Source organism: Acartia tonsa, chromosome 8 (genome assembly GCF_053477335.1).
Source record: "Acartia tonsa isolate MP-2025a chromosome 8, ASM5347733v1, whole genome shotgun sequence".
Lineage (NCBI taxonomy): Eukaryota > Metazoa > Arthropoda > Copepoda > Calanoida > Acartiidae > Acartia > Acartia tonsa.
In genome coordinates this window covers 20,564,339-20,575,467 of record NC_137267.1, presented here as the reverse complement: position 1 = coordinate 20,575,467, position 11,129 = coordinate 20,564,339, and the positions used below count along the sequence as shown (strand labels likewise).

Sequence of the window (11,129 nt, the reverse complement as noted above, 5' to 3'; positions counted from 1 at the left end):
GTTGTCCTAGGAATCAGTATTCCAAAAATCAGATCAATTAGATAATTTTTACACATAAAAATTTGTTGTTAAAATAGTTAAAATCAACATATTAAAAATGGGCATATGGACATTCTGGTAATGATTATAGAATTGATACGCTTTCTAAACCGTACCTAATTAGTACAGGAATAACCTTGCAACTGTTACTAACGGACGGACAGACTAACCGACCCCAATTGTAGAAAAGCTTCAATTTAAAAAAAAAGTATATGTTGTAAATCAATTGTGCCAGTATTTTTAGTTAAATGATATGTTTATTTTTTAATACTGTTTTTACTTTCTAAGTTTAAAATTTCAAGGTAATTTGAAGAAAAACAAGCATTAATTAAAGTCAGAAGGTACCCCCGTCGACAATTTTATAAGTTATAATTATTCTACAAAAAAAGGTTTTTAAAACAACTACTGCTTTCATGTGTTAATGGTAATATACAGCGTCTATATTTTACATCAAAGGCCATTTTAAAGTCAAATCTTCACACATTTTTTGTTAAAATCTTTGAAATTCTATAATCGCGAAGAAGGAACAGATACAATTTTGGTAAAACCAGTTTTGATTCAGAAAGTGTGTATATTTATAGGATCCATTGGCCGCTTGTTGCGTGTCGGTTTTAAATCCGCTAAACTGTTGAGGAAAAGCGTGTTGATCTAATTAATCTACAAACAAACGAAAAACAACCCAACTTCAACTTTTTAAAAGCGAAGCTTTTCTATAATTAGGGTCGGTCCGTCCGTACGTCCGTCCGTCCGTACGTCCGTCCGAGATAGATAGCTTTTATTCGTTAATTTAGGCATGTTAGAATTGTCCTATCGATTTCAAACTTTGCATGATGATTCCTGTAGTAGTTGGGTACGATTTAGAAAGCGTAGCAACTCTATAATCATTACCAGAATGTCTGTACGTCCATTTTAAACATGTTGATTTTTCTACTTTTTTAACAACAAATTTTCAAGTGTTCTAATCATCCGTTTGATCTGATTTTTGGTATATTGATTCCTGGAACAACAAAGAACAATATTATAAGCGAAGCAACTCTATAATCAAGTCCAAAAATGTAAGTATGTCCATAAACATTATCCTGCTTTAAGCAGTTTTTCAACAAATTTACTTACAATTTTGCTTCGGCTCTTATACTTTTAAATTCTGATTAGATTCAGTTCAGATACTATACAAGTGTTAATGTCCGTTTGTCCTACCGTTTCAGTGCTTCGCTTTTATGGATGTTGTCATCCTTGTTTTTAAATACACAAATCCAACTTAAGTATTACTGACTGAGAAAAGTCAACCTAAACTAAATTTAATCGTAGTTTAGATATGTACTACAATTGAGAATAATTTCCTGTAGGTCATAATCGTCCATTGGCCGAAAATCATCCACTTGCTTGTAATCATTTACACCATGAAACCCATCTTCAGCTAAGTTCTCTTCAAGCCTAAGATCAGGTTTGGTAATAGTTATCAGCATAGCTTATCTACGATTAGATTTTTTTCTTCTTTTGAAGTACAGACTGTTTGATTTAATGTCAGACTTTATACAAACCCTGACAAATGTGGGCATAAAATTTTAATTAAGGTTGTCGTCAATATGGCATTAAAGCAAAACAAAAGAGGGGAAAGTTAAAACTGTATGTCCTCACCCCGTGGACCCCGTGCAGACTTTCAATTGGTTCTTTGCATATCAGCCAATGATGTCGTAAATATTAACACAGCCAAGTCGCTACAAAAGAACAGAAAGAATTTGCTAGCTGACCAAAACGGTCCCCAAGATAGAACCATGTAGATGTCTAGAGCTGGAGCTTAAAATCATTTTAGTGGTGAGCCAGATCGGGGTGAGCCAACTTTCCACCAATAAGAGCACAGCATTTTATGAAATGCCGCGCTGTGATTGGCTGAAATTTTGGAGGGTTGGGGTGTCCCACACCTCAAGAAAATAGCTTAAAACTACCAGAGGACCAGTAGGTATATTCCCAGAAGGGTAGAGCCCAATTTGATCAGCAGTTACTGAGATTTTACCAAAAAAATGTAAAAAAAATTTTTGGGGCTTGTTTATTTTTAGTTTTCGGGGGGGTTGGGGGTGTCCCACCTCCCAAGAAAAAAGCCTAAAACCACCACAGGACCAGTAGGTATATTCCCTGAAGAGTAGTTCAGTAGTTACCGAGATCTTAAGGGACGGACAGACATCAAGCTACTTTGTATTATAGATAATTGACTACATATATAATGATTACCTCTCTCTTACATAATAAGAATCAGGCCAATAGGACCAAAAAATTTTTAAAATATTTCAAAAATAGCCTCCAATATTGACTATGAAATCAAGGATATAAAGGGATAAGACAATGGCCAATAAATGGTTGTACATCCATAGACGTCCAAGGGGTGGGGGGGTAATGGGGCGATTACCCCCCCCCCCCCCGAAACGTTTTTAGGAGGGGGTATTTACCCCCCCCCCAAATAATTTTTGGGGGGTAAATACCCCCCCCAAAATAAAAAGCTTGGACGCCTCTGTGTACATCCTCAATGATGATACACAAAATCATCCATTCTGTAGATTAAATTTACTGGTTGAAACGTTTGAACACGCAACTAAATAAACCAACCAATCAAATTAAGTCCCCAAAGGTGTTAAGTCAACGAATAAGAAAACGTTATTGTAATACTTTGGGGACTAGTGTCCCCTTTCTCTCTGCTAAGAAAAAGAAACTTTTGACTTGTATTTTTTACATCAGGTAAAATAATCCACCATGAAAAAGAAATAAAGATGTGTATTATTATTTTTGTTACCTGTTATCACTTCTATATTCTGGATGGGTCTTCCTCAATGAATTTCTTTTTAATCCTCTGAGTTTTACATAAAACAAAGTTAATAAAATTGCTTATCATATTAAAAATTAATAGTTATTTCTCGCATCGTATCATATCCAGTTTTCTACGAATATAAAAATGTACAAACATAAGATTAAAACCAGTTTTTTTCCCCGAGATGCTGAGGGTGCATTTTTATATTATATTCATAGAAAACAGGATATAATACGATGCTAGATATAACTTTTTCGTATGGATGAGAACCGGTTCTAATCCATTGGATATTAATCGGGTTCGAATGAATACGAGAAAACCATTCAAACACTTATGGCATTCTCCAAGATCATAAAACGGAGATCCCTTTAATCAATTTGAAGAATTTGTCTTATTTTTGGAACATTTCGAGTGTATGATTTAGAAATGGTTCAAATTTTCACAAAACATATCTTATTTTTAAAAAAAATTATTTTAGAATTGTAACCTGTAACTTGGATTTACACTCATCGAATATAATCCTAAAAAATGGAATTATTTAACAAAAAAATGGATTTATCTATCTATCAAAATAAAACCGTGTCTGTCTGCCTGTGTGAAGCCGATTGGGTTCTACTCTTCAGGGAATATATCTACTGGTACTGTGGTTATAAGCTATTTTCATGGAGGGGGGGGGGGGGACTAGAGGCTAGTGGGGAATCCGCTAGTAATACTAAGTAGAACGATGTATATCTGTCGGTCTATCATTCACGCTAAAAAATATAAATACATTATAAGTATTATAAGTAACAGGTTTCGGGATTTTTTCCGATGGATATATTTTTAGTTTAAATAACTGCTCTTTAAATCACCTTATCCTTATTCTCAACTTTGAATTTGTGTAGTTCGCTACTAATGGATTTTATTATACTTGTGTTAAGTTCAGGTTAATTTACATCAGAATTTCAGAGTAGTAGTAGTTGATGAAAATTATATAGGTTATGTTTCTACTATACTAACAAAAAACATTGATAATGTAAAATCCTCGAGTAAAAAAATTTTACAAGCACGAGAAAGATTCAACGATTACCATGAAGATTAGGTTTTCAATGTTTTATTCTTTACATGTTTACATTTATTAGGAGGTTTTAGCGATTCCCATGCAGATTTTATTTTCAATGGTTTTTTTCAAGGTTTTTATTGTTTTTAAATTTTTTTTAAAAAAACGTTGAAAGAAAAAAGTAAAGAACTTTAAAAAATTGGGGGAGAAAAATTCTCCAATAATGTATATAACGATAATCATTATAGTGCTTCGTGTAAAAATGTGAAATGTTAACCTGCAGTGGTTAATAGTAGGGCAGTTGCCAGTGGGGTCAATAGATTAACAATACCAGTTGGAGTATACCTGTACCCATAGGTCAGGTCTTTCCTAAAAATTAGATTTTATGCTTAAACACTACCTGAATAGTAAATAACAGCTTGCAAAATACTATATTTTGCATGGATATAAAGGGATAAGACTTCCTCAACGATGATACAAAAAATTATCCCGTCTGTAAATTAAAATTAATGGTTGAAATGTTTGGACACAATACTTAGTGAACCAACCAAACAAAATTTAATAGTTGAAAAGTATATTACAGCCTTTAAAATAACATATATCTGCAGGGATCTAAAGGGATAAGACAATGGGGATAATAGATTAACAATGCCAGTTGGAGTATAGCTGTACCCATAGGTCAGGTCTTTCCTACAAATTAGAAATGTTATGTTTAAACACTGCACACTGGTTGAATATCTAATTACAGCTTTCAAAATAACATATACATATATGCAGGAATCGAAAGGGATAAGACAATGGCCATTAAATTGATTTACATCCGCAACGACGTTACACAAAATTACACCTTCTGTAGATAAAAATTAGTTGTTGAAATGTTTGGACACTCCTTTTAATGAACCAACCAAAAAAAATCAATAAAAGTCCCTAAAATTATTAAGTCAACGAAAAAGAAAACATTATTATAAACCTTTGGGGAGTAGTGTAATAAACAGCCCAGTGTCCCCTCCCTTCCTGATATCTATGCGAATAAATTACTATTTTTTTTAAGGAACTAAAATTTATTTAAACCTTATTTGAAGCACAGCTACTCTTTACTTTGTTACGTCCATTCACTTGTATATTATTGCATCCGCTTTTTTGATGTTCATTCTTCGTATTAATTGTTTTATTGAACAATTAAAAAAACCATTAGATAATAATATCAAATAATGCCAAATTAATTTAATACGTCTTTACAATTACTGTTCCTTTTTAACCAAAATATATTGGCTTTTTTTTACTGCACTACCTGTGCAATTGCATGGACATAGCTGTTCTTGTTTATATAGTTTGCTGCGCTACTTATTTATATTCTGGTCCCTATTAAACTAAGAAGAAAGAACGTCGGGCTGTTTATTACACTAGTCCTCAAAGTTTTATAATAACACTTTCTTATTCAGTGGCTGATTAACTTTGGGGACTTTTATTGAATTTTGATTTGCTTGCTCATTAAGTTGAATGTCCAAACGTTTCAATTACTAATTGTGATCTACAGAAGTGGTAACTTTGTGTTTCATCATTAGGGATGTTTATTGTACATTATAATTTTTTTGGCCATTGTCTTATCCCTTAAGATCTCTGCTATTAAACCCTACCTTGGAATAGTAAGATGAAAGGCATAAGAGTCAGTGTTGATGAGATTAATGCTGGCCAACCAATCATACAGGCTGTACAGAACTGGGGTTATAGGGAAGCTTCGCTCCAGTGGCCTATTCAAAAACAAGTATGACAATTGACTACATCCATAAAAGCGAAGCTCTGAAACGGTATGACAGACGAACATTAACTCTTGTGAAGTGTCAGAACTGAATATTATAAAAAAGCTTTCCTTACAAACGAACAATAACTCTTGTAGAGAGTCAGAAATTGATAGTCAGAATGTTAAGTTAAAAGTCCAAACAAAATTGTAAATAAATTTGTATCATAATTGCTTAAATACAGGATACAGTAAAACTAAAAGTACAAACTTTTTTAGGGTTTGAGTTTAGAGATGCGTCGCTTATAATATTGTACCTTGTTGTCCTAGGAATCGGATAATTATATTACATAAAAAATAGTTGTCAAAAAAGGTAAAAATCATCATGTTTTAAATGGATTTTCTGATAACGATTACAGTGATGCTTCACTTCCTAAATCGTAACTGACTGTTATGGGATTTATCTTGCAAATTTGACAGGACAATTCTAACATGGCTAATAAACGAAAATAGCTAACCGTTACGGTCAGATTAACGGACGGACCTACCCTAATTATAGAAAACATTCGCTTTGAAAAACTTACTTTTGCCAATGTGGTAATTGTAGAACATCATTTATGTTTTTCATAACACTAGTTGAACTCTAGAAATATATTAAAGATTTTAAAAAGGAATTAGACAGCCGGACGAATTCACCATTTTAGCTTTGGCTGGCTGTGGCTGATTTCTAGAATCCTCGCATTTGGTTGCAGTTGGTTCGTTTCTTTTGTCTAATCTGAATTAATGGACGGCTGAGGGTGGCTGCATCTGCTTTGGTTGAGTGAGGCCTTAAACTGGCTGATTTATAATTTGGTAAGTCACGCGGCTGTCGAGCCCTGCTTTTTTTCATTTGGAAATGTGTTATAATTGTAGCATGTCTAATTTCGTCGTTCTCCTCACATAAAAGTAATATGATGTGTGTCTGTCTGTACCGAAAAATTTCTTTTAGAAAAGTTTATAAATTATTTTTGATGATGATACCTTCACCCTCTTAAGAGAAATAGCCCATAAGAAATAACCCCCCTCCATATAAGAATAGCACACTAACTAAAATTTAAGGTAGCCTCCCACCTATTTTTAAAATGCCACCCAATGCCTCTACGGGCGTACCCGCTAGATTTAAGAGGGGAAAGTATGTCCATTTACATTTAATTTGTCATGGTAATCCATCTATATTTCAAATTTGTAGCTACTAGTTTTTCAATGGCTTCGAAACATATACTTATCCTCTGGATTATAACCGGTTCCCCTCTATACTGAAAAAGCATGAATAGCTTCGTATTACAGAAATATTCCACGAATATTAAAATAAAATCATAAAATTAACAACCAGTTTTGATAGTCCAGGCCTTTGGCCCCTCGTGGCTAACATAACTGGTTTAAATTTATCATTAAAATATCCGTGGAAAGCTGTCTATAATACGATGCGATAATTATCTATACCTTTGATTTATAAATATAAAGGATTAATAATAAAATTGTCCAAAATCTCATTTTAAATCTAAAACAATAATAAAGCTTAAAAGTTAAAAACTAATTATCATAAAGTTAAATTTATATAATATATAAATTAGACAAATATTTTGATATCTCATTGTCAGTCTGGTGTCAATTTAAATTCTATTATAGTATTTTTGTTATATTTTGAAGTAATCTAAATGAGAGTTAAAACATAACTAATTAAAAAAAGAAATTTAAATTTTGATTTAATAAGATTATTTCGCAAGATACTGTAAAAAACGTGAATATTAATATTTTACCTCAGGGGTTAAAATTGCAAGTTAGATATTAATATCATAGGTTTTTTTTAACTTTAAATGCCATAACTTTAAATTAGCCAATGTTGTTCAATACTACAATCCTAACTCAATTTAATAATTCCAATTTAACCTAACCTAATCTATCCAAGCTTTTTTTTTTAGAAATAGGTTGTCATCCCGGAAGGGTTAATTCTTTATTTACCTTTCTAAAGAAAATCAAATTTATAGTTTTTACAGAGAAAATTTTTAGATTTTTGCAGTGTGTCAGACACTGTAAAGATGAGATTTTGATAAGATAATAAAGCGCACACAGAAAAAAATTATACATATCTATGTCAGGGATGTAAAGGGATAAAACATTGGCCGATAAATTGATGTACGTCCCCAATGATGATACACAAAATACTCCTTTAGAAGTTACAATTAGTAGTTGAAATGTTTGGAAACTCAAATTAAAGAACCAACCAATCAGAATTTAATGAAAGTCCCCAAAGTTGTTACGCCAACGAATAAGAAAACGTTATTATAGAACTTTTGGGACTAGTGTAATAAGCAGCCCAATGTCACTTCCCTCCCTGTATCTATCTAGGTGCATTAGAGGTTTTTAAAAATTCCTGTATTTATGATCAAACATATACTTAATCTTATAGATATATGTTTCAGTAATGGTTAATTTTTATAAAAGTAAAGGATGGCTTTATACAGCTGCATTTTAAAAAAAGTCCAGAGTTACAGAAATACGGACTGAGGAAAGATAAGCTTAAAGCATTGTGTATTTTTAAAAAGCGAAGCTTTTCTATAATTAGGGTCGGTCAGTCCGTCTGAAACTGATATCTTTTTTCGATAATTTAGGCATATTAGAATTGTCCTATCGATTATAAATTTTGCAGGGTAACTTCTCCTGGGAAGGTTTTTTTTAAGGGGGAGGGAGGGTACCACCACCCCCCCCCCCCGCAGAGAAATCGTAAAAAATAAAAACGCCTCCTGCTGATATCTTTAGCAATAAAATTCAGCGTATTCTCTCAAAGTGCCTGTTGAGTCCCCTTCAAGTTTATTTTTAGTTTTCAAAGAAAAGAAAAGAAAAACTTAAGGGGTGGGGACTACTATTATTCTAGGACCTATTTTACTTGGGAGGGCATAGGTATTCTCTCCCAAAATACTAAACCTTCCCTGGACCTATTTAATAAAGCTTATTCCTGGGGCAAATAAATTTGAAAAGGGCTCATTAGGCACTTTGAGAGAATACGATGAATTTTATTGCTAAAAATATCCGCAGGAGGCCTTTTTATTTTTTACGATTTCTCTGGGGAGGGTGGTGGTACCCTCCCTCCCCCTTAAAATAAACCTTCCCAGGAGTAGCTACCCTGCAAAATTTGAAATCGATAGGACAATTCTAATATGCCTAAATTATCGAAAAAAGGTATCAGTTTCAGACGGACTGACCGACCCTAATTATAGAAAAGCTTCGCTTTTTTAAAATACACAATGCTTTAAGCTTATCTTTCCTCAGTCCGTACTTCTGTAACTCTGGACTTAAATTTAAATAAATTAAAAAGTTAGAATTGGTACCCAATCTTTCTTACATCTTACCCTCGCAAAATTTATATAAAATATATTCCCCCTTATTTTATGAAATATTTCAAGTTTCAAAACGAAAAATTCCCATAGAGATAGGGGCGGAGCCATTATTTTAAAAAAGTTAGTATATAGGAAGTATAGTTTGGTAAATTAATTATGGGAGTTTTTAAGTGAAGCTTTTTTATAATTAGGTTAGGTCCGTCCTTCACGGACAGTTAGCTCTTTCCGTTAATTAAAACAGGTTAGAATTGTCCTATCGATTTTAAACTTTGCATGATGATTCTTTAAAAAATCAGGTATGATTTAGGAAGCGTAGAAAGACTTTTATCATTACCATAAAGTCCGTATGTCCAATTTTAAAATATGCTGTTTTTTTTTCACTTTTTTGACAACAAGTTTTAATGTTCGTTTGTCCAACCGTTCCAGAGCTTCGCTTTTATAGATGTTGTCATCCTTGTTTTTTGGGGGGTATTTTACACTTGTTAACAATAAAGTGTACTGTAAGAATATTTATTTCTCGCGTCGTATTATAAACAGCTTTCCGCGGATATAAAATTTACAATTATAAAATTGGTTTTAATCTTATGATGATTGTAAATTTTTATATTCGTAAAAAAACTGGATATAATACGATGATATTCATCATTTTTCAGTGTGGCTGAGAACCGGTTCTAATCCACCAAATATTAATCGGTTTTTGAAGCGATATTGGAAAAATACATCTTATCTCTTACTTAATGGGGTTTCGTGAGTATAAATTTTAAATATTTCGACTGCTTTTGCAATTACAAAATGTATAATAAAATCACATCTTCAACATGAACATAGTCGAGAGGGGCGTGTGGCCTAATGGATAAGGCACCAGACTTCGGATCTGGGGATTGCAGGTTCGAGTCCTGTCACGCTCGTGTTAATTTTGTAATTAAAAAAATAATTAGATTTTAGGTAACAATAACAAACTAACAGCATTGAGATATTTTCAGCATGGCTTGGATTAATATCCGCTGGATTTGAGCTGGTTCTCAGCCATACCGAAAAATCATGTATAGCATTTTCAAAGTTTCAAGTTTAACATAGCTTCAGTGATTATTTTAGTCTATTTTATTTTCAAATAAAAGTTTTAGTATGGTTTTATGCTATTTTGAATACAGAGCCCCTGAATATATAAAGGTAACTGTATTTCTGTCTTATAACTTCTGGGAAAGTTTATAACTAATTTTGGGGAGGTGGTAGTTTGGAAAAAAGTAAACCTTTCTAATTTTATTTCTTTCTTTTTACCCTTTAGTTTTAATCATTAAATTGTTAATAATTTGCGTATGATCGACGGCCAAATCATAATTGCAAACAATTCTGCACAAGTAAAAAGAGAATTATTGCAGCAACGAAATTAATTCGAAAAAAATCACGAAACTTGTAGTACCTAATTTCAACTGTCGTTGGGGGTCAAGACATAACGTAGAATTGACGACCTCTATATGCATCTGCCCTCAAATATTATTTTAGATTTATTTCGCTAGTTGGTTATACCAAAATGGATATATAATTACTTGGATCTTACACCATATTTTATTATTCTATAATAAAGTGAACTCTGTAGCGGGCTAAAATAACGAATCCTCCATCCCATCATCTTTTCTCCTACTGGATATTGCAACCTAAATTGACGACAATTTTTCTCCTGTTATATTTATCACTTATATTCTACATCCATTTTCCTGTAATTATTGATTTTCTTTTCCTTACACAAAGTGCGCATGCTTTAACAATATACACAAAATCTCAGCTGATTTACAATAATATTGTTTAACTTACAAGCAGACAAACTTTATATTTATTTTTGTTCGAGTTACTATAAAATATTTCTCGTATTCATTTGAATCCGGTGGATAGGAACCGGTTCTGATGAATACGAAAAAACTATGTCTAGCATCGTATTATATCCAGTTTTCTACGAATATAGAAATGTACAATCATAAGATTAAAACTAGTTTTTTAGCCGGTGCCTTCGGCACCACGGGGCTAAAAAAACTAGTTTTAATCTTATAATTGTACATTCTATATCCGCGGAAAGCCGTTTATAATACGATGCGAGAAATAACTATTCTCGTATTCATTCGAATCCGGTGGATAGGAACC

General features: G+C 32.6%; 1 protein-coding gene and 1 non-coding gene across 2 annotated transcripts; one reads left to right on the top strand and one right to left on the bottom strand.

Annotated features, from left to right (window-relative positions):
* Positions 1 to 1,337: 1,337 nt before the first annotated feature.
* Positions 1,338 to 7,152, bottom strand: LOC145326517 (uncharacterized). Its single transcript, XM_080169888.1, has 7 exons — positions 7,099 to 7,152; positions 6,201 to 6,259; positions 5,516 to 5,629; positions 4,156 to 4,247; positions 3,327 to 3,360; positions 2,825 to 2,881; positions 1,338 to 1,473 (listed from the first exon to the last, which is right to left on the bottom strand). The coding sequence occupies exons 1-7, from the start codon at positions 7,147 to 7,149 to the stop codon at positions 1,338 to 1,340; spliced, it is 543 nt and encodes a 180-aa protein (XP_080026014.1). The 5' UTR covers positions 7,150 to 7,152.
* A 2,676-nt stretch (positions 7,153 to 9,828) lies between these two features.
* TRNAR-UCG (transfer RNA arginine (anticodon UCG)) lies at positions 9,829 to 9,901 on the top strand. Its single transcript has one exon. It is a non-coding gene; the product is annotated as a tRNA-Arg (tRNA).
* The last annotated feature ends 1,228 nt before the right edge of the window (positions 9,902 to 11,129 follow it).

Coding starts and splice junctions, on each gene's coding strand:
- LOC145326517 (XM_080169888.1), bottom strand. CDS start 7,149: ATGAGATTTTGGACAATTTTATTATTAATCCTTTATATTTATAAATCA. Junction 5,630..6,200: donor CAATTACCACATTGGCAAAA/GTAAGTTTTTCA, acceptor GTTTTTGAATAG/GCCACTGGAGCGAAGCTTCC. Junction 2,882..3,326: donor AGTGTAAATCCAAGTTACAG/GTTACAATTCTA, acceptor TGTAAAACTCAG/AGGATTAAAAAGAAATTCAT.